Below are 24,004 nucleotides of genomic sequence, written 5' to 3'. Positions count from 1 at the left end.
ACTCTGTAATCTGGAGAGCTTTGTTTTGGATAGTAGATTTGCATTAAGCAAGAATAATTCAGAATAAGATTCCCTCTACTGTCAAAATGTATGCAAGTAATCAAGCTATGCATTTCCTTATAATTCAAACTGAATCAAAAAGGGCACCAAACAAGGCAAAGGATAAAGATAAGAGTGTGTAATTTTAAAGGTCTAAAGTGTGTATCTGATAAAGTGACTAATATAAAAAAATAAAATCAGCTGATTTCTGTTGTTGAGTGAGCTGATTGCTATGGGGGAAAATAACTGTCTCTAAGCCCAGACGTGTGTGACTTGTCTGCTTTGTGGCGTCCACTCAGAGGCAAGTGTTCAAAGAAGTTGTGACATGGATGAGAGGTCGACTGCCATGATGACAGAAGTGTCAGGAACTTGATAAGTTTCCCTATTAGAAATATTTAGAAGAAGAAAAATGTGCAAATGGCTCGCCACAATGTTTGCGGGTGATTCAATCAAGGGAGAGTTTTTCTGTCCCCAGAATAGATTTCCAAGATTTTTTTTTTAAACAAAAACAATTATTGTATTTGTAAGAGTTAGGTTGAAGAAGCAATGAAAAAACTGTGCCTCAATGATGATATTTCAATACTTTTTCTGTGTATTGTAAATTCAAATGCGCAAGAATTTCACTTTTTGGGGCTTTTCACCAATCCAAGTGTTTTAACATCCCCTCAATAATAAAGCAACAAAAGTAACAAATTCATTTAAATCTTCACTTAACATTTCTTCATAACAACTTAATAAGACATTTTTTCAGATTCAAAGAGTTTATATTTGTTCAATTTGCAATTCATTTTTAAATAGATATTGCCGTCTCTTATACTCCTGTCATTATGATCACACTCAACATTTTACATACTAATAAAGTTTTATGAAAAATTACTGACATTGTTTCCCACTAATTGGATGCTCCAGGTGAAAATCCAAGACATGAAGCAGAAGCCTGATTTTTTTAAACCCACATTTGTGGGAAACTTGATCTTTTATACACCCTGATGTGGGAGTATTTTTTTTAGGTGTTATTACCAAACAAGCTATTTGAATAACTTAACTAATTAGTAGGAAATTTCACTTCGTTTACATATATTTTGTGGACATTGTATGCTAGCTGACCTATTAGCTTAGCAAATGTAAAATTTAGCCAACATTTTCTGCAAAAAGTGAAATTTGTCATTACAATCACACAGGTGAGGAGCCCAAAACAGTGAAAATCTTGCACATTTGAATTTTCAACACACAGAAAAAGTATTAAAATATTAAATTAACATTTTTCTTCTTGGAAATCTACCCTGGGGACAGAAAACTCGATATATTGAAGAATCACTCTTGCACACTTCTTTAAATACCAAGATTTGAAGGTGACTGAAGAAAGATTTTATTTAAGTGTATAATGAGGGGCCTTATTTTGACATCACAGGCAATTTTGAAAGAAAGATCATTGTATTTAAATTTAATTAATTAGCAAAAAAGGACAAACTGTGCAGCTTTGACACAGACAGAAACATGTTTTCATCAGTGTCTTTAAGGATTCATCTCTATCAGGCTCCAGCTCTGGAGCAGCAGATCCTGTTTATTGTGTGAAAGACAGTAAGGGTGTGCAGATGCACACTCTACACTGGATGCATAGTAAATGAGCTCTGGCCTGTCAGGATGATTTGTGCAGGATGATGTCAGTGCTGGGTGGGCGGGTGGGGTAGGTGGGGTGGGGGATGGTGGTGGTGGGGCATGCAGAGGATGTGGTGACACATACCAGATTCTCCTCACACAGCTCCCGGAACTGCTGGAACTTCTGGGACATCAGCAGCTGGGCACTCCCCACTGCACTGCGGATCTTCCCCAGGACTGCAGGAACAGAGACACAGGCGCACATGCAAGCAACACACACACACAGACAGAATCACAATGCAATTACTCACAGAGCTGCAGTCTGCAGGCATGTTGCAGCAATTGACAAAGAGGCTGCATTTGCACTGTAACAGAGAGGAGTAGGCTGGAATCCTGCATTATCTGGGCCTCATTTGGAAGTGAAATAATTAGTGAAATATGCTGAAATTGCAAAAAGATACTCTCAGCATATATGAAATGACAAATTAAAAAAAAAACATATTCTGCAAAATTCAGCTGCTGTCATCTGTCAAAAACAAACTCAGAAAAAAAATGAAGGGTGCTCAAGGTTTTACTGCATAAAGGAAACCAGTGGTCATCCCTATTGACTGGCACATCCCCATGGAGAGACTGTAGGAGCATACATTATTCTACATAAAGAAACAAGGATCAAACTAGGAGGGAGGAGGGAGTAACCAATCTGCACTACAGACACAATGTCTTCAGGAGCTGTGTGTACATGTATGTGTGTGTGCACATGTGGGATCTGGGAAAACATAACCTTGAGACAGGCTGCCTGTTCCGCACATTTCTGTGAGAGAATCTCTCGCCTGAAACCAAAACAGCACACCGTCTGCATAAGCAATGACATTTTTTGGTGAGACTAGGAATCCGGGACAGGTAAGAATACAGCGCCCGTTGCCTGAGGCGCCGTGTTTGCACAGCGTGCCTCGTGCATGTGCATAAAACACATTCAGACGTGTGTTTACAGGCGTGCACTGTGGCACGAGTGTGTGTGTAACTTCACGATCAAATGGTTGCCTGGAGGTGCACAGGGAGAAACTCCTTCACTGAGTGTGTGTGAGGGATCATTACACAGTGTGTCTTAAGGACACGTGTGGCTGAGGCCAGCAGCTCCCTATTGATAAATATGCACGGTATGTCTGTGGAGGCCAGAGGGCCTGAGACAGGAACAAGAAGCTATTGTGGTCCAATACCATGAATACCAGCATCCCCGAAACCAGAGCACAGAGAGGAGACCAAACAGAACTAATATTAGTGCGCAGCAGACTTTCTGAGTGAGATCTTTGAGATCACAAACATTAACATCTCTTCACACCTGGAATTAAAACGCTGCTATATACACATCTGTAGTGACCTCTTGTGATCAAAGCTACATCTGTAGCTCCATCAAAAGTAAACACAGAGCCTTGATCAACTTCTTCAGACTAATGTAAACTGAAGTCATAGAAAAAAAGAGAAATGTGAACCAGCACAAAAGAGAGGACAATAACTTGCTTTTCTTTTGTGTAATGATCCCCCATTAGAGAATGAAATGTACTGCACCCAGCATCATCTTGTGAGGGTACGCAAGTTAGTCATGCCTGTAAGACATGTTCATTCTCTGATGCAAAAAAAAAAAGTGGATGTAAGCAGCACCCTCTATTTTGTTTTAAACCCTCAAATAGAGAAGGTACGCAAGCCAGTGGTGTGCATGAAGGGTGCCTTCATCCTTCCTTGAGGCCAAACTGTTGCACAACACAAGTTTAGCCCTCTTTGAAGAAATAATGCACACTAAAGTGCACACTTTGAAGCCAAAATGCATTCTTGGGAGCCAAAATTGGCTAAATTGCAGGCATGGGAGCCCAAACTCATGCTCAAGTGCACACTTCAGAGCCAGAACGAGGACTGAAGTGCACACTTGGGAGCTAAAAAGCCAATTAAGTGCACATTTGGGTGCTCAGTTGTTGCAAAAAACAAGTTTAAGTGCCCACTTTGAAGCAAAATTGAACACTAAAGTGCACATTTGGGAGCCAAAACTTACGTTCAAGTGCACACTTCAGAGCCAAAATGTCAATGAAGAACATCCTTGGCAGCCAAAATGTGCCTAATTGCAGGCACGGGAGCCAGAACTCGCTCTTAATTGCACACTTAAGAGCCAGAACAAGCACTAGGGTGCACACTTGGGAGCCAAATTACATACTAAAGTGCACACCTGGGAGCCAAAACTCACGCTAACATGCACACTTCGGAGTTAAAAAGCCAATAAAGACCACGCTTGCGAGCCTAGTTGTTTCAAAACACAAGTTTAAGTGCCCACTTTGAAGCCAAAATGAACACTAAAGTGCACACTTGGGAGCCAGACCACAAGTTCAATTAACAAATAATACAAATAAACACTGTTTATAAAGCACTTTTCAAAACGTTACAGATTTCTTTATAAAATAAAGTGCAGTATTTGGATGAAAATGATGCATGTGCCTTTTTCCTCCCTGCCTTTCAAAAAGTCTGTGCACACCACTGATGCTACCAAACACTCAATATGACTAGAAAATTTATAAAAACAAACATTACATTTAAAAACGAAATAAACAATGGCAAAAACTGAAATCTAAGAAGTGTTCATGTCATATTTTAGTAAAGTGGTCTTAAGAGACTTAATGTGAGGCAATTGCACCTGACAAGACCAGAAAAATCTTTATAACAAGATATCAAAAACAAAAAAAAATGCCTGGATTGCTTATAAAATGTCAAATAATCTGTAAACAGGGTAAGAAGTATTGACTTGGTCAGTGTCTTGTATAAAGACACATTTTAGTATTTCAAGAAACTTGAAAAGCAACACTCCCTTACCCAACTGCAAGATTTCTTAGATTTTCAGGCTTTTTTATGTCTTTGATTATCTTAAAATTGAGCATTTTTTTGGATCCGTCAGATAAAATTGTCTCAAATTAAGTCTTTTAAGATGTTGTTTAACTTTAAATAAAACAAACTCTTGCTCAGATTTTAGTTTCAGGTAAAAAGGCATTTTCCTGTCTGGATCTTTGTGACTCACATGTAAATGTGCTGAGAGAAATCTAAGGTCTGGATGTGGGCAGAGTGATCTGTTTTCCTTTCTGTATTTGACACTGTCTGCCTGTTTTTATTACCAGGTGAGATCAGAACCCATGTTTTACTCACTCTCATCAGGCAGCTCAACCTCCAGCTCATCACGCTCCATCTGTCTGCACCACCCCTCCATACGCTCCGTCTCGGCCTGCAGCAGCTTCAGGAACCAGCGCCCATCGCGGGGGCACACTGAAGGAGCAACACCCTCCAGCGCATCCATGTCTGGCTCTGGCACGCTGTCCATCCATGGGTCTGGAGGGGGCAGGATGGACGGGTCGAAGCCCACCTCCCCGTAGTCGTCGCCGGCGCAGGCGTGGTAGTGGTTCCCTGAGCCCTGGATGCTGACAGTGGAAGTGGCGGCGTCGCGGGAGTGCTGGCGGGGCATGGTAGCGCAGTAGCGGGGTGGAGGGGCTGGAGCTTCGGTTGGGTCGTCGAGGTCGGCTTGGACGGCCGTGGTTACGCTGTTGGAGCGGGTCATCCTGCGGTAACTGAGACAGAGAGAAGAAACGTTTTCTAGAGCTAAAGTTTATTTTGTGACGTCTCACAAAGTGCTAGACAGTGTGTAGCAACTCAAAAACTCCTTCAACTGACGTCTCCAAATTAAAGTTTTTATCATGATGTGAAAAAGTGAGTGTTCAAAAACACAATAGAGGACACAATACTGGATAAGAGTTTCAAAATAGTGCAGAAAAAGTATCATTTGGTGCAGTAAAATGGTTAAAAATGCAGAATAAGAAATATTAGGGGCTACAAATTTTGTTTCCTGGAATAAAATCCTTAAAAACGTCCTGGAAAACAATCCTGATAACTCAAGATCCTAAACCTGCCTAAAAAAACTACCCGACACATTTTCCCCATATCACCCCCTAATAGAGAACGTTTTCCTTTGAGTTCGCTGATGTTTACGTAACACTGCTGAAAACTGACCACTCTTCATTCCTATCACAATAGAGGGTCGACAAGGTTTTATTTCATTAGTCTGTAAAGATGGCACGAACATGTTTGACGCCACTGAGTGACAAGTTTGAACACGATCACAGCATCTGATGGTGATGTGGGACGTCTTTTGTGTGAACGTGTGTTTTGTCACCTGGCTCATTCAGGAGCATCTGAGTGTGCACTTGTCTGTCCCAGCACAAGCTGGAGCACAAACACACACAAACACACACACAAACACACACACACACACACACACACACACACACACACACACACACACACACACACACACACACACACACACACACACACACACACACACACACACACACACGCGCGCGCACACACACACACACACACACACAGACACCTGGGACCCTTCCCTACAGCTCGATGTGTGCCATGTCGTATTTGGCTGAGACGCTTCGTGCAGCCTCTGCCAAGCCCCCTCCACACTCGCACACACACTTGTGTGTTGAGATTAAATCAACACATTCGCATTTGGCTGCGTTCTATAGAGCAGCTCGACGTTACGGTAATGAATGGGATGCTGGAGGGATGAGGGTGTTTCAGAGGAGGGGGGAAAAAAAGTGTACTGCTTACTGCGCTGTGATTGGCTGAAGCTGAATGATTATACCTCAAAGGACATCATTAATTTATGTTACAAAAAACTGCGATATCTGTTTTTGGAACCACCAAGGAAACACAAATGGGCTCTGAAAGAGTTATGAAAGATTTCCAAAGATGTAAAAAAAAAGTGGAAAACTTGAAATTTCAACTCCTTAAATTTGTCTTTACACATCGAGCAAAAAAAAAAAAAGTTTTTCCTCTTTAAGTTTAAACACAGCAGCTAATTATAAAGACACTTCTCACATGAACCTCAGCTTGACCTTCCTGCTCCACAACACACACACAAATGATCACAGCTCCATCTCCGGACACACACACTCCTCCACAACATTTATCTCGACCTCCTCCTCATTCCCTCATTCATCTCTCCTCTTCCGTGAACAGAGGAAAAAAAAGAGGCAGCAAGAAGACCAAAGGAGAAGCTTCGGGAAGATCAAACAGTGAGTGAGTGAGTGTGCACACCAGCGATTGTGTGTGTGTGCGTGTGTGTGTGTGAAGAGCAGTTAAAGAATAACTCCTCCGAGCAGGTGTTCACATCTAATGACCTCAGCCTGCTTTCTATCTAGCCTGCTAACAACTTCCTGCAGGGGCAGAGACGGGCAAGGCCAAACAGAGCCCAGACAGAAAGACAGACATATCAATACACAGGAGGCAGGAGAACAAGAGAGGAGCGTCTGAGTGAGGAAGAGAGGAGGCTGTAAAACACCAAGAGAGGGGAAAAGAAAAAAAAACTCACTGACATGTCCATGTTCTTATGTTCATGTGGCGAACATGATGGAAAGTTATAAATCTCTACAGAGGTGGAGTCTTTCCATGCACATTCCAATTCCCGCCGCTCCCAGACAGCCTCTTCCGCTAGAATTTTAGTTATAAATCTTTATATTTCCCACTTTAATCCCTCAAAAACAGACGTCAAACACATGCACGGTGCAGAAATAGAGTGAGGTCTCTATTAAAAGGTCTTATGTAGAAACTAGAAAAGCACTCAGAGAGCGCAACACTTTCGTCCTACTTTAATGTTATACTCCCTTTCAGCAGACTGTCTGCTACAATTTGGTGTTAGTTGCAGGTTTGTTTGTGAATTTGTTACCTGACAGTGTTGAAAATGATGATGACCCAGTACATATTTCATATTCTGGAGCTTAGAATCCAGAATATTGCCAGGATCTGGATCGTACTTTTACATCTGTCAGAAGTTATAGAGACCTTGTCTTGTATTATTTTGCAAAGCAATCCCATCATTTGTCATGGACACATATGGTGAAAATGGCCCTATCTCACAATGATAAAGAATCCTTTAAAAATGTCCTGGATCCATACGGTGACCCAAAATTTAGAAGCCATTTACACGGCAACGGTTTTACGTAAAAGTTTTGTTGTGTTTCGGCCTTGTGTTCACACTGAAACAGTGTTTTGCTGCTGACACAGTTGCCGTGTAAACAATAAGCCAGAGCTTTTGGTGGATATGCTGATATCACGCTCCGCTACACGGGAGCACATACAACAGTCCAACAGTACCGTTGTTATGGTTGTTGCAAACTACCATGTTGTGCTTGTGCTGCTCAATCTGTTGCATCTGCTGACTGTCTTTCAACAAAATGTGCATCTACACTTCTGCACTTAGCATTCACTAATACGCCTAACTCTACTGCAGTCGAGATCTACCAAAAGCAGCTTCCGGACAAGACAGGTATAGCACCACCTACAGGCCTGGCATGCTTACTACAGCGTTTTTTAGTCCCTCTGCATTTCTGTGTAAACAGAGATTTTTTCACTGCGTTTTTGCGTTTTTGCGTTTTCGAATGAAACGTGGTCGTGTTAACAGTGCCAGAATCACTTCTTCCTTATCCTATTTTGAACATTTCCTGAAAATGTCATCCAGATCTGTTTTTTTTTCTTTTAGAGTTATGTTGTTTACAGACCAACACACATATTCTCACAGAAAAATAAAATAAAAAGAGGCTAAAACACAACAGCACATGCTTCAAGCGTGCGCAAACTGTCATTGTGAAGCTGCACATGAAGTTTTGTTTATTAGCTTTAGCTGCTAACGACAAACTCTCAGTTATTGAGGGTGAAAAGGGAAACACAAGGAGGTCTAACAGTGTCTTTATGGACTCTCCAGGATTTCTGTGCAAATGGTGAAGTCGTGTGACAGCAAAACCATGTGGCGACCACCAAGTCAAGTTCCTAAACATGCTAAACGTGCAGCTAATTAATGCAACAAATGTTGGATTTTTATTGCTGGTTGCACTTTTGTGACCGGACACATGCAGTTTTCTTACTTTCATGAGTGTAGATGTTTGTTATGTAGAGAAAAACATTAGCGATGAGCTTGTTTTGAACATCTTTAAGTGAATAAATAAGAAACATGAATGGAAATCTTCTCCCCATCTGTGCAGGAACACGTTGAGTTAAAACTAGCCCTCTTTCTTGTGTTTAACGTTCCCTCTCCTCCACTCCCTCTCACTTAATCTCAGTCCAAACAGCAAGGTGAGGTCACGACCTGCGACTGCTGAATATAAACACACAGTCTCTCTCACACACACTCCCACACACACTCAGTCACATAAGGAAGTTTGGGCACCGGAGCGAGGCCGTAGGAGTTTGGCACTCTCATCGTCTGGGAATCTGATGTAGGGGGCATCGTGCCCAGACCTCCCAGGTACTCACACACACTCACACACACACACAAACACAAGCATGCCAACAGATAAACAACCACCTGAAACACCCTCTCTAACCCGCTCTCACCTTCTCCAAACATTAACCGGAGAAATACACAAGCAGCGCTGAGCTGTGCTGTGTAACGGACGAGTGTACGCTGACTGCGAGGTGTCTGGGTGAGTTAATGTTTGGCTTGGTCAGCCGGCTGAGACCTCCTCCTCCTCCTTCCAGAAAGCCCCTCACACTCCCTGCTTCTCACTGAGCATGTGTTAAAGCGCTGGATTCAGAGCCGCGCTGTGACCTTTGATTAAAGGTGATGTGTCAGAGAATTCCCAGAGCATGCCGTGGCTTCAAAGAAGGTCACTGTTTTTTTTTTATTACATGGAGTGAAACTATGACTGCCTGTTTGTTTGAGCTAGCTCGGCTAATTTTACAAATACTGGAAACTTGTTGCAGGATTAGTGTGCATCTGACAGCCCAGCAGTCCCACTCTCAGTGCTCTCTGGTCTAAACAAACTCAATAAAACTCCCTCCTCTCTTCCCTCCCTCCCTCCTTCCCTCGCGTACACAAACACAGCCTCAAAGTAGCCTGAATCACAATGACTGGAGCAACAGATGGCTGTCAACTCACCCCCTCTGCCTTCCCAGCTCCCCTGCACCACATCCTCTGGCCCAGCTGTCACTTGGGGCCCCCTGACTGAGGGGGGCTTCTGACGCCAGCCTCCCCCTGATCTGGGGACAGCTGCTTTGGGGAAGTCTGTGCAAGGGGGGCACAAGCTTGTGCTGCACACTACAAACATGTCTCTGTCTCCTATAGTCCTCGTCCTGCTCATCCCTCCCATCAGACTGATCCAGTTACACTTCTATGACGCCCTCCTCCTGCTCTCTACTCACCATCGCTCATCTTCCACTTGAATTCCGATAGACTGGAATTTGGACTGCTCCACAGTCGGCCCTCCTTCGTCTGGATCCACCTGAGAGGAGGAGGAGAAGCTGTCAAAGTGAATCCAGACCTTTAACAGAAACCAGATCTGCTCCACTAACCTGAATCCCTATAGAGAGGCATTTGCGGAGTGCTTCCCTCTGTGCCTTGCTGTCCGCCGAGACGTGAGCGACGGCCGATGTAGTAGCCGTAGCCGTGATGGTGATGGTGCTGTTGGTGACATGCTGACTGGCAGGGCCGTGCACCTGAGCGTTTGCAGCCTCGATGGCGGCCGTCAGCGCCTTCATGCTGTCGATGCTCTCCGTGGAGTTGGACAGGCCCGGCTGGGACGTCATGCCCGTCCGCTGGCCTGAGCCGCCGTCCATGTAGGCGTCCTGAGCCGACTCGGTGCTGCTTTGAGCCGTGATGGAGATGAAGGGTTTGGACGGGGTGGTCCGCGGAGGGACTGGGGGGGGCGTTTTCTTGTATGTGGTGATGCATGATGACACTGAACAGAGACAGAGACAACAAATGATTAGACAAATCAAAAAATCTTCTCTGGCACAGACGCCTGAACACAGTTCTCTGGCTCTGGGAGGATTTTTCTAATCTCTTAGAAAGTAACCCAGATTATGTCATAGTGATGTCATCAGGGTTACATCAAGTTGGGCTTTGGTCCAAAACAAACTGACAAAACTGTCATAACACACTGGGAGTGTTTGGTTAAAGGGTTGAGGCATTTTTAGGTCGAACTGCATTGCATCATGGGAAATGTAGGCCATAGTGTTTTTTTTTCTTTATAAAGCTGAATCCAAGCAAAAAATATTATAACAGCAAAATTCTGAATAACTTAAAAACACCTTCAGTGGAGATGCTGCATGTTGAGTTTCTGTAGGCTGGAGTCAGTGGACTCAGAACTACAGGATGGCCAAAAGTATGTGTGAGCTACTTAAAGGAGGTTACGCTCAGAGACAGAGTGCAGCTTTTCCCTTTGTTTTTTATGTTGCATTTTGGAGAATTTTGCATTTATTTATAGTGCTTATCAAATTTATAGCAACTCCTGTCATAAAAATGAGAAAAACACTCACCATTCCCAAATTTCAGCCAGAAAATCTGGTACATTCCTGACTTCTCACTCAAATTTCAAAATTAACATACAACCTCTAAAACACATTTTTCTGATCATGTATGAAAGTAAATAACAGTAATTTGTCTATCAGAGAATAACTGTTGTAAAAGTACATTTGAGGACTCCTGGTTAACAACAATTATTATATTTTAGCACCCCGGTGGATTAGCCATGACAGAAACAAGGCGTTTTCTACTGTTCACTTAGGGCAGTGGTGGCAAACACCGCACACCAGGAGATGGTCTGATAAACTTGTTGATCTGTATATGACAGCTGAAAAAAGGTGGGAAATTTGGAGAGTAGAGAAGAAGAAGAGGAAGAGGAAGACATTCAGCAAAGAGCCATGGATGGGAGTTGAGCAACCGCTAGCTTCTGTACATGGGGCGCCAGGCACCACCATCACAGAATCTCTGAGGTGACACAGCGATGAATTAAACCTGTAATCCATATGGTATTTTACAGTCAAGCATCCCGTATGTTGTTATTGTGGAGTGGATGAGGGGTTTAAGGCTAGGTTCAAACCAAGCAGCAACCTCCGGTCTGGGAATATGAGTCAAAGCGGCAGTGCTAAAATCTGCTGTTTCTCAAGTGTTCGCTTGAGGCTGGTACTGGAAGTACTGGAAGTCACTTACACACCAAGCCAAAAAAAGCCATTTTCAAAGCAGAAATTAACCTATTTACAGCCTGGTTCAGAAAATGTCTCCTGTCTGAGTCGCTAATTTTACTACCGGCACCCACTGTACGGGGGTTGAATTTTTTTCTAACTCGGGCAGTAGGAGGTTATTAAGATCGCGAGCTCCCCCAATAAGAGGCACAGCTGAGGGTCACGTGACTGATAGGCGCTGTGGGCGAAGCCCTTGCCACTACCAATATGGCCGCTATAACCGATGCGCTTCATTTTCCGTTTCAGAAACAGACGGGTGACGTCGGCGGGTGACGGGAGTACATCCATGTTTTATACAGTCTATGGTTTAAACACTTGCAAGAAACTCATCAGCCCTGTTTCCACCAAGCAGCCAGGTTTAGATCAGTACGGCTTGGTTAAGCTTGGTAGGCAGCGTGCAAATTAGATGCCCCCAGCCGCATCAGTAACCTAATAGTGTGACGCCATAGCAGCGCGACAGTGTACCCCACTGATAACTCCATCAAAGAAGAAAAACGCAGCACAGTAAACAAAGAGCAATGATGGAAGACATCCAGCATTTCGTCCTCTCTGTGATTGGCGTGTGGCTCTTTGATACAAAGTGCAATCAAGCTTTGTTTCAGAGAAGTCTGTGTGCCGCCAGGAGAAATGCAGCCTATGTTGCGCAGTAAGTGACACTTCTTTCGAAGTGTTGTAGCTCCACCTTCCGAGGTTGTAAAGGTGTCAAAAAGTGGAAAGGCTCGTCTCGGTTATTTGGGGATCTGTCCCAGGATTAGTCAGTGGAAACACTGTAAAATGTGTGCCATACCGAGACAAACCGAACTGTACTGCTTGGTGGAAACTGGGCTTTTATTTCAGAGTCTCTCTAGGGAGCTGAGCACCCCTAAAAGTCAGATCCTAAAACCGCCCCTGTAGTACAGCATAAAAAATTCTGCCACATGGGTCAGAAAATAATTTGTTTCCCCATTGTCATGTATTTTACTCTTTACAGGCAATTCAGGTGTTGATGTTAAGTCTAAAAAGATGTTTCTTAATAAAAATGAGACTCAGACAAATGCTTAGTCTTCAGTTTTTGCAGTGTGCTGATTGAAACTGTGCTTGTGACATCGCTTCATGCACTTCCCTCGGCTTTGAGATCATAAACTTCAAAAATCTAGCCACACATGCCCGTGCTCATGGATTACTGTGTTTGGTTCTTTTGAGGGATCTCTGTGAGGGCCATCTGGCTTTCATTAAAGCTGATATTTGTCTGTTTTGCTCCTGTTTGGCAGATGAGTCTCAGGTGTGACTGACAGGTCATGGTCTGGTGGGAATGTGACATCTGCACAAAAAACACAGTTGCACTTTTTAGGCAATACAGACTGATGCATCAAAAAATAATAAGTTTATGAAATTAAAAATAGAAGGTATTAAAAAAAGCCGTGAGGAAAATGAACTGGTAGGTATTTACATAATACAAAGTGGATGAAAACATGGTAATAGAACAAAATAAACAGACAAAATCAGACTGAACCCATTGACTGTGTGAGAGGAAAATGACTTGGTGACAGCTGACACCCGGAGGTCACAGATCCCTGTGTTTCAGAGCAAAACGCACAGTAGATTAGGGCCAACTTTAACAAATCACAGCCTCGTCCAGTAATAGGATTAGCCCGTCAGCCACTTGACCCACTGATCTAGATGATTAAACCCTGGACGCACTTACTGTACACATCTACAACTGCTTCTGGTGCTGAATATAGCTCTCTGAGCCTATGTGTGTGTGTGAGCCTTACTATTGTTTACACCAACAGAAGTTAAATGGTGTTTATGATAAAGCAGAGGAGATAAATGATACTGCAGGAGACAGCTGGAGAGCTCAGGGCACTCCAGCGGCTTTGTTTTGAATCCAAGCAAATAGACATTAAAAAGTCTCACAGAGCTGCGCAGAAACTCTCTGCCTCTCCGGTCAGGTTACAGCAGACAATGGAGCCTCTCACAGACACAGATTCAAAAGGCTTTGTATAGAAATATGCCAACAGACAGAAAAACAACAACCATAGGCTGTGTAAAGGAAGTCAAACCAGCCACCTCCTCACTCCACTCTGCTGTGGAATCTCCTTCCTGCCCCGGTGCTATCATCAAAACTAGGTCGCTCTCTCTTTGCACCACAACAGAACTAGGACAGTGGGTTTCCTGGATCCCTTTAATCCCTACAAAAGACAAAAATCCTACCGTGGCGGGTGTATCGCTGCTGTGCGTGCGGCTGACAACTGTTGCCAGCCACACCCAGCTCATGCAGCCATGTCTAAAACTATTAGGGCTGCATGTTGTTGTGCTTTGTGCTGTGCACGTCTCTCTGACAGCGTTACAGAGGCCGTGACTGACTGCAGGCTGAACATAAGGGCTGACTTCATCCTTTAGGTTTGACAGTCATCCTCCAACCCCATCCGCCCACACCTCCCACCTCTTTCTGACTCGCCCTGCGGTGATTGGATGATCCCAGCTGAGGTTTCAGTCAGGTTTTGACAAGCTGGAAAGTCTTCAGACGGGGCGAACGCTGCTTTGAGATTAGCTCAGCGTGATGAGTGTTTTTAACAAACCACAAGAGAGACAAAAAGAGATGTACTTCCTTCTACGGCTGTTTTTCTGTCTGAATCATCTGAGCGTGTGGCACTGCCTTCACTTTCTGGGGAATATGATGGACTAATCTTCCTAAAGGTCACTGAGTACAGACCCACAAGAGAACAAAAAACACTCACACTCACAGAGGGAGAGGCTGAGGTCCTGCCCCTATCAGCCACGGAGGTTCAAAGGATAGAATGTCAGAGCCTTTCAGAGCTTCAATCCCCTAAAGTCATCTAAAAGTCACACTGTGTGCGTCTGTGTGTGTGTGTGTGTGTGTTTGCTGGATGACAGCAATGCAAGTTATTCAGCACTTGCCAGGATTTCAAATCCTAGATTGAGACGTGTTAGATATACCACCTTATTTCAAAAGAGTTTTAGACATACCAATTTGATTTTCATTATTCTAGTTTTTGTCTTTAAAAAACTTAAATCAAGACATTTTTTCTGGAGTGATAAGTTGAATGTGGCTCATATCAAGTGTAATTGACAATTTTGCTCCAAAAAAGGCAAAAAGACTTGATTAGATTTCAGTTTTTGCAGTGTAAATTAAGAGTTTTCTATGTTTCAAGTGTGTACTGTATTTGTGCTTCCTTTGTGCTCACATCTGCTTCGTAAAGTGCTTTATGAAACTGGAGACGCGCTGTGCCCCACCTAGCAGACATGCTGTGGAGAATGACGGAGGGGGTTTGAATGCCAGGACAGGTTAAATAAACACACTCAGGAGCCTACACACTTATTTATACACACACACACACACACACACACACGGGGCTGTGGACAAGCAGACACAAGCACAGAGGCGCACTGACACAACCCAACTTAACATTTCAGCCTCTCCACATCAAGGGCGACCACAGACTTCCTGCCGCTGATATGCTCGCCATCCGTCACATGAGGAGGCAAGAGCGGGATTTAAGCGTGTGGGGAGAAATGAACAGAGTGAGGGTGCTGTGTGAGAGAAGATCTTTGTTTGAGAGAATCTGATGAAAACTTGTGTCTAAAGAGGTTGGAGGCCAAGTTTCCAGAGAAATGATAAGAAAAGAGTTCAAGCCTCCTGGACCTCCCACACTCACACACACACACACATACACACAAGGCCAGACTTGAGAGGGAGTGTGACAGCAGAGACTGAAGGGGATGGAGGAAAACTTTCCTCACCATCACAGATACACACTCGTCGTGATTCAAATTTACAGATCAGGTTAAAAAAGACAAAAGAAAAGCATCTATCATCCTCTGTGGGAACAACTTCCTCTGTCTCTTAATGGAAGTGGAATTTCATCTCTTCCCTCTCAGAGGTGGGGGCAGCCCGCTAGGAGCATTGTCATCCCGAAGAGGAGAGAGTTTGTGAATGAGGCTCTTTGCCAAATCCCTCTTTTGACAAACGCTTCAAAAGTTCCACACCGACAAGTTGGTGTGAATAGCAGTTCTCCTTGGCAGAGCACCCCCTCCACACACACACCCTGCAGCACCTCTGGGTCTGATAGTATCAAAGAAAGGCCTCCTCCCTCCCCCTGAGACAAAGCGGAGAGTCCATTCACTTCTGCAGAATGAAAACAGAGCAGCCAGCCACCTCTGCTTGAGCGCCGCAAAGGTGTGCGCTGCTTCCTTTATTTAATCAGCGTGTTCATGTTACAGGACAGATTGCAGGCCGGCAGCTGCTCTGTAATCTCCAATCTGTGTATCTGTGTGATAGGCCACTTCAAAGAGCAGACGGTTTGCTTTAAGAGGAGAGCTAACAGGAACGGGCTCCCCCGCGCGGGGGCCAAGGGCAAATCCACCATCGACCAAACAAATACAAAGGCCCGGAAAGGGGGTGGTCAGTATAAAGGGGGGCTACTGACAGCTGAGCCCAGCTGCAGTGTGTTTGGGATGAGGGTCTGCCAGAGGGGAGAGGGCAGAGGAGGAGGAGGAGGAGGATGAATCAGAGAGTTACTGCCTGGCTCCGTCTGTCCATTTGTCCATCTCTGTCATACACAAACACATGCGCACACAGCCAGCTGGAGTCCTTTGTGATAGTGTCACCATGGCGACGACACAGCAACATGAAGTTTGCTGGGAGGCTTGGCGTGGCACCAGCAGAGATCGGGGCAGAGCAGAGGGGAGCTTGTGCCGGCCATTTGTTTACCTTGACAGGCAACGTCGCAGCTGCACTGACGCTCACCTCAACGCCGGCCAAGAGCAAAACAAAGCCGGCGGGATGACGCGTAAATTAAAAATCGAATAAAAAAACAAGCGAGTGAGAAGCTGCAGAGAAATACATCTGTGTGAGCCCTGAAGCTACGGCTTTGTGCAGCTAAACTCTACCAACCAGTTTGTCCTGGGTTGCTGTCAGAAAGCCTGTCACCAGGTTACAGGATGACAATAACCTGAGAGGTTCTCAGCATGTGATGTTACACTCCTGCTGGGAACAAAGCAGCAACAACGGGTTGACGTGGCTTTGTTTAAGAGTGAAAAATAACAGGAAAGTCTTTGTTTTGATTGTTTTTATGCATCGAAATCACCAAAATGAGCAAAGCTAATCAGCACACGCTCATAAAAGTTACACAATAGCCCTTTAAAAGGAGTCTGAGTCACCTGAAACTCTTCCATGTCGGGCTGCCACTCTCAGCCACTAAAGGTCAAAGGTCACCAGAGAGGGTTTCTGCACTCCAGATGCCTGAACTCTCTCAGACACAATAGCTCCCTGTGTGAGTGCTTGTTAGTGACAAGAGGGGGCAGATTCAGAAGCTGCACCAGCTTTAGTATTTTTTTTTTTAGACATATCAGCGCAAAACATTTGTTCAATCTTCCTTTCGGTGTCCTCGGGGGCCAGTGGGGATATCAACAAAACCCGTGTGCTCAGTGTGCTCTGTCTTTTTCTGACACAAACCCGTGTCAACAGTGGGTAACTGCTCCGGCAGGCTGAATGACTAGATAAGAGTTTGTTTACAACTGTCAGCCAGCGCTAAATCTGGCAGGCAGCTGCTCTCTGTTAGGCAATAGACTCACTTCGCTTAACCCACTTTCCTGTGCTCCAAGTTCAAATAGAAAGCTGGGTTACCTGCATGCCTGTTTTTACGGCCTGACGCTCTGTCAATCAGTGACAAAGACAGGAGAGGTAAAAAAAAAAAAAAAAAGAGAGAGACCTCAATCTGAAAACATAAGCGTCTCTTCTTCCTGTGCTGTTTTTTAATTCTGGTAATGTGCACCTGATTGTTTTAAATCCCTCCCAAATCTCTTACATTGACTCTAACAGCAGTGTTATTGTTTACAGCACACTGTAAATAGCATCCAGATGACTTTTCTTGCTCTGAAAGGTATAATCATGCAGGATATGGTATAAATATGTAATCCCAGAGTTCCTCCCTGTACAGTACCGGAGCATGTGAGCTAATCTCCCCAAGACTTCTCTTACATGAAGGGGGTTTTCTCATTAGCACGGCTCCAGGCGATTTCCATTGTTCTCTCCTGCTTCTTGGCAAAAGCTTCACCCCGACTAGTCAAAAAAAAAAGAAAAGAAAGAAAACCACATGAAGGAACTCATCAGTCTTTTGTTTCTATCCTGAAGAAGCTGCCTGCAGGGGGTGGAAAAGGAGAGCAGAAGCGCTGAGGTGGAAGGGAGAGATAAAGAAAGAATAATAGAGACGCAGAGGTGAGAAGTTTGCTGTGCTTTTTTTCTCCTTCTTCTTCTTCTTCTCCTGCTTCCTGGACATTCCAGCTGCTTCGTGGGGCATAAACATGAGCATTAGTGCTAACGCCAAAGCTAACACGCCCACACACCTCACGCATGCTTTCACTGCACTCATTTCCCACAGCATTGCTCACTGGCCTTAAGAGTGGACGCGCTCGCCAGGGCCGGGTGACACATCGCATGTGCCGGCAATGACAGCATGGGCGACTGTTACGAGACAGTTATGTAGCTTTTGGGGAGAGGGGGGATTGGTCATCAAGTGAAACTGGTGCTGGGATAGAGAAGTGATGAGGTACAACCAAGGATATTGTAGTTTTAATTTTACTCTATTCTGATTTGTTTTGTTTGACTTTTTGTTTTCAAACCAGTTTAGTTTTAAGTAGTTTTTAAAGATTTTAGTTTTAGTTTTTATTGGTTTCAGTATCAGTTTTAGTCTCTTTGTTTTGTGGGACAGTTGTCAGGAAAGATATTCAACAGAATAAAAACTCAAAACATCATATCCTTTTCAAAAACGTTTTGATTGAAGACAGATGAACAACCATCCCCATAGAACAAAGTTCTGCATCATTTCGCTTGTTTACATGTAGCCTAAGAAATCAGACTATAAGCTTAGTCAGCACGAGATCAGACTATTGAAATACATGTAAACAGCTGAGTCAGACTGAGAACAGACTAAGCATAGCTCAATCGGCACACATAAGCCGCGTTTCCACCAAGCAGACTAAGAAGATCCAGCCCACTTTTTGAGGCCCTTTCGTATGGGAGCCAGACTGAACCGATCTGCTCTCGGAAGTCAACAACACTGCAGACCGTTGATTGGTTGAAAGAATCCTCACTTACTGTGCAACAGCGGCTGCATTTCTCCTGGCGTCACACAGACTTCTCTGAAACAAAGCTTGATTGCACTTTGTATCAAAGAGCTACATGCCAATCACAGAGAGGACGAAATGCTGCATGTCTTCCATCTATGCTCTTGGTTTACTGTGTCGCGTCTTTCCTCTTTGTGGGATATATTAGCGAGGTAAGCTGTGCCGCACTGCTATGGCGTCACGCTACTAATCAGCAGCTAGGGCTTTCGGCATCTGACTTGCACGGCGCCTACCGCGGGAAGGCACAGTTTGCTGTGGAAACACAAACAGGATCAGGCTTAACTGTACCAAAACGTGCCAAACCGTACTGAACCAAACCGGACTGCTTGGTGGAAACACGGCTAATACAATTGTTATCTGATTCAAACGTGCATGTATACACTCTACTGGACTGCGGTTGCATTTGGCAAGACTTGACATGTGTCAGTACAGCATTCATCGAGAGCAAATTTCACTTGAAAGAAGAAGCAGATGACCATGAAATAAGGTTGTTGTGCTTCAACACAACTAACAAACACCATTGCAACAGAGAGTAACAAGACTTACAGAAAACAGCCTTTGTTTTAATGCATCTTGGCCACTGACTGTCAACTGTCTTGTGTTTAGGGGGCTGGGCGCTCTTCTCTCCCTTGACAAAGTGAGCTAGGTTAGCCTCCCTGTGCGAGATTTCACTTTGGATTTTTTTCCCCTTGAGAATTGTTGCAGAAACTTTGTCACCTTCCACTGCAAGGCATTTGCTCTTATCAGAGACAGTCAAATTCAAAGTAATCCCAAACAGGGCTCGGCTACTTTCCCCCAACTTTCGCTGTCATTAGCGCTCTGCTAGTGGAAAAAGTATGAACGCATGCTTGCTTGTGCACATGCCCCAACTGCTGTGAAATTAGCAGAAAATGATATTTCATATGAACTCATAATGCTTAGTTTATTTATGAAAAAGATTGACGAAGACGAAAGCTTAAGAATTTTTCATATTTAACCCTTAAAAGTCCAGCATAGCGCCGGTGCCAAGTTGCGATTGGCAGTAGATCTGAAACCAGGTAAGATGTATTGATCATCGAGTACCGAATTAGGTACTTTTATAGGTACCGACCGAATTCTGTCAAAAGTACCGGGTATTGATTCATGTAAAACCACAAGGTACCATGTTTAGGTACCTAAATGCATCCTTTTGACTGTGAGGGAGTGGAAGAGTAGGAGATTTTCCATGCTGGACATGAACACAGAATTGCAAGGTTATATATTGAAGAATAAATTTGTTATATTGAATTTTTTTTATATATTTCATTATTAAACAAATTGATCATTTTTACCACATAAACACAAAAAAGTACCGAAACTTGGTACCCTTGAGTACCCGTACCGATTGCCAGGTACTGGGCATCGGTACCGTATCGTTTCAAATGTGAAAGGTATCCATCCCTATTCAGACCTTGGGTGTTTACATCACTTGCTATGTTGAATACCCATCATCACGTTTTTTACATTTACTTTTAAGGGGTTACAGCCTTGAAATTTCTGTATTTAGAAAAATATGAGCAAAATTTTCATTTTTCTGAGTTTTTTTGTACTTTTTAGCAACTTATTTATTTATTCTGGACATAAGTCTTAACATGTAATCGAAGTTTAGGATATAAGGGTTGTATTGATGTATAGCAAAAGTGTTATACAAAAAAATGAGGCTACAGAAAGTAAATATGTAAAGATGTAATCTAGCAGACCTTTTTTGTTAGTTTCGGTTTACTTAAGTAACCTTGGGTGCAACTCAAAATAAACAAAGATTTGAGAAGCACAGGAAGCAAAGTTTTGGTCAACCTTAGGTATCTAAAAAAATCGACAACATCTCAGGCTGTAACTGTGAAACAAAGTGTCCTGATAAAACAAGCCAGATAGTCCAAAAGAACTGAGAAGTGTGCAAAGTTAGTGCTGCGTTACTGCTGAGTACAGGAACACTCAACCGCAAACCTGATGAGTAATAAAGCCGAGACAAAACAGCACACACACAAACAGCCAGACAGACTAAAAGACAACACACACACCGGAATCAGCCTAACTAAGAGGGCTGAAGCACAAAGCTAGCGTCATGTCATTACATGAAGGATCACTGCTCAGTGCAGCTGCTATTTACATATAAATGCAGCAGAATGTGGTCAAAAGTTCATTTCTTCTTCTGTGGTTTCTGCTCGCAAGAAGCTCCCCAAGAGGCCAAAACAAAAAAAAGTCTGATTCATGAAATGACTGGGCACAAGTAACAGGAAAACTGCCTGGCACTTTTTTTTTTTAACAAGCGTTTACTCTTCCAGGAATGCTGTGAAACATCAGCATCGGGTGCTGTTTCACAGCCCTGATTTTTTTCCTCTTCTTCTTCTCCCTCTCTCGCATTCCTTCCCCCTCTCTGTTTGACGTTCTTTGTCCTGACTGCTTGCACATGGAGGCGAAAGAAGACACTCCACGGCTTAATCCGGCCCCGCCAGAGGCATGCTAAAGCCATCTGGGTCCCGAAAGCAAACGTAAGGTTTTTCTGTGTCTCCTATATGAGAGGAGGAGGAGGAAGAAAGAATGAAAAAGATGGAAAGTTTAGAGGAGGAAAAAAAGAGGGGGAGACAGAAAGGTAGGAGGTACTAAAAGGGGGTGAAGGGGGAATTTGGAACAAGAAGCAGGCTACACTGACGCACACTGTCTTTTGTGGTTTCCAGTCCTGACCCTCTGACCCTATACATCCTGTCGGAGGGGAGGAGGGAGGAGGAGGGAAAGATGAGATGGCAGCTATAGGCACTGCTGCATGTGTGTGAGTGTTTGTGTGTGAATGAAGACAGCATGTCTCAGAGTCAATATGAATATAAGAGTGGATGCTCCAGAGCTCGATCTGTCTCTCAGGTGTGACTTTTCACACCCATCTTCCCTCTCTTTCCTCCCAACGTGTTGACATCCACTCCCTGCAGAATCTCATAAGACGGGGGAGGAGGAAACAATGGTTTCTCCAACATTCCCACTCTCCTGCCGAGAGCTCTCGTTTGTCTCCTGCATTCCTTTGCCCATTCATCTCTTTCTCCTCCATCCCCTCCTGGATAGAAAAAAACGACTCTTTACATGGGGGAGGGGTCTGAGTGAGTCTTAAAAAAAAGTGGAATCAGCCCCCCCCCCTTCTGTTTTACTTGGTTAGTGAAGCAGCAAAGCTCGAAGAAAGGGAGGAGAAAGACGAGCTGCATTCTTTCGCTCCCTCTTGCTGTCTCTCAGTGTGTATTGGGGGGGCTGAGCTGTGGCTTATTTTTAATGACTGGTTCAAAAATGTAGAGAGAAGGAGAGGAGGGCTGGGTCTCATCCACGCCGGCCTCTCTCGCGCACACACATTACTGTAGCCGAGTCTGGGACTTTCACAGAGAAGTCTTTAATTTGCACTGGGGCCTGGCCTCCCACACTGCTCAGCCCAAACCACCCACTTTACAGCCGTGCACCATTCCTCCAAGTCACTCCCTCCTCTCCCTGAGCAGTGAAAGCACCATGAACTCTCCACCACACTATTAAGCTGTCAAAAAAAAAAAGAGACGACTGAAAACTTTCAACATCCTCACAAAAAAGCACACTTGTCTTTACATTTTGGGGGGGATTTGGGTTTGCGGGCCCGGCCTTGCCTAGCTTGAGCACACAGGAGCCATGAGGATCACGCACGGTCAACACGGAGGAAATCCTCTCAGGGTTTTGCTTTTCTTTTTTTTTTTTTGCACCTTCTGATGCCAAAACATAGACAGGAAGAAGCAAGCAGGGAGGAGAAGAAGTTGTATCGTCCACGCCGAATGTGCAGTCTGCATCCTCACATGTGGGAAAGCTAACTACGAATTCCTGTGCATGTTTTTTTTCTCTCTGTGCAGATTGAGAGCAGCAGAGAGAAGGGGGGACAGCAGGGGTCCATGCCGCAGTCATTCTTTGTGTTTGCTGTCAGCTCCTCCTCTCAAGACTCCGAGCTGCAAGGTGAGGAATGAATGAAGCTCTCCTGCTTTGAGCTTCCTGTGTCAAAAGCAGAAACCCAAACGCTGCTCTTCCTCCCTCAATGGCTCCAATCAAAGCATTCCAGGCCGCAACAAGCCGGGACCAATTAAGTCGTAAGTAAACCTAAACAGCTAAGGGCCACAAAGCAAAGCTCCTGCAGATTTATCCTGTTGACTTTTTATTCTGCTTGCAGAGCGTGTCCAGGCAGGAAATCATCACTGCTGATCCAGGTCAGGGGAATACACCCTTCATAACAAATGATTGACTTTATGATAAAGCTATTTATGAAGTATTCAGCAAGTATCCACAGGTGCAATTCATGTGCAGAGGTTACTGCTGGTCACATTGCATCATGTTACGTGTTATATGGGCCATGCTCTGCAAATACACACACACATACATACACTGGAATCTGCATGAAGGCAGCTGAAGCTCTGATGACATCTAGTGAGAGTTTTCATATTGCAACGCACGAGTCGTCTCCTTTTCATCACATCTGGATCACAAGATTACTCCAAATTGAATTTGACACAGAAGTAGATTAGGGAATCAAGAAAAGAGGATCCTGGTTGGAATTGAACTCCACGAGCAGGACTTACAGGTAGTAAAATCAACAAAAAAAGAAGCTTTGATGGGAATTAAATTCCTCTGCTTGTGCTCATTTGATGACTAACACCTCTAATCTGACGCTGAGCCGTCTGCAGGAGATGCTGAGTGTTTTTTCCCCTCCTGTCAGAGAAAGAGCGACAGCGCAAGTTCCCACTGGCTTCGCATTCTCAGACAGTCGTGACAGGATGAAGTAATTACTGAGTGGTTGACACACACACACGCACACACTAACCAGCATGGCGAGGATTTATCTCCTCCAGGAAGAGAGATCGCCAAATCACAGTTTACCCACATCGGGGATGATCCTGCAGCTGCACCGAGGAGCCACACACAGACACTTTGACACCAAACACACATGAGAGGACGGAAAAACAGGAGAAGAAGAAGAAGAAGAAGAAGCTCCGTCTGGGAACCATAACTCCTCTCGTCCTGCTTTTTTTTTTTGTATTTCACATGTGTGTCACCACATGCCTCGACCAAGCCCTGGTTTCCTGTCAAACACACCTACCCGCAGCATCAAAGTGTGAGGAATGACAGCAGTATGCAGGTGTGTGTGTGTGTGTGTGTGTGTGTGTGGATGAGAAAA

General features: G+C 44.3%; 1 protein-coding gene across 3 annotated transcripts in view; it reads right to left on the bottom strand.

Moving 5' to 3' along the window:
• LOC141807326 (disks large-associated protein 1-like) overlaps nucleotides 1–24,004 on the bottom strand; it is a 137,740-nt gene that overhangs the window by 3,478 nt on the left and 110,258 nt on the right. For all 3 annotated transcript variants that reach the window (XM_074693258.1, XM_074693259.1, XM_074693260.1), the window contains exons 7-10: nucleotides 10,027–10,412; nucleotides 9,877–9,956; nucleotides 4,819–5,234; nucleotides 1,784–1,875 (exon numbers count right to left, since the gene is read on the bottom strand). In XM_074693258.1, coding sequence (XP_074549359.1) covers nucleotides 1,784–1,875; nucleotides 4,819–5,234; nucleotides 9,877–9,956; nucleotides 10,027–10,412 — 974 coding nt within the window. The remainder of the gene's footprint in view (nucleotides 1–1,783; nucleotides 1,876–4,818; nucleotides 5,235–9,876; nucleotides 9,957–10,026; nucleotides 10,413–24,004) is intronic.

Source organism: Halichoeres trimaculatus, unplaced genomic scaffold (assembly GCF_033239565.1).
Source record: "Halichoeres trimaculatus isolate MK-OKI-2021-1 unplaced genomic scaffold, fHalTri1.1 fHalTri1_scaffold_18, whole genome shotgun sequence".
Lineage (NCBI taxonomy): Eukaryota > Metazoa > Chordata > Actinopteri > Labriformes > Labridae > Halichoeres > Halichoeres trimaculatus.
The sequence above is the reverse complement of the archived record's forward strand: the minus strand, read 5'-3'. Positions and strand labels throughout refer to the sequence as shown.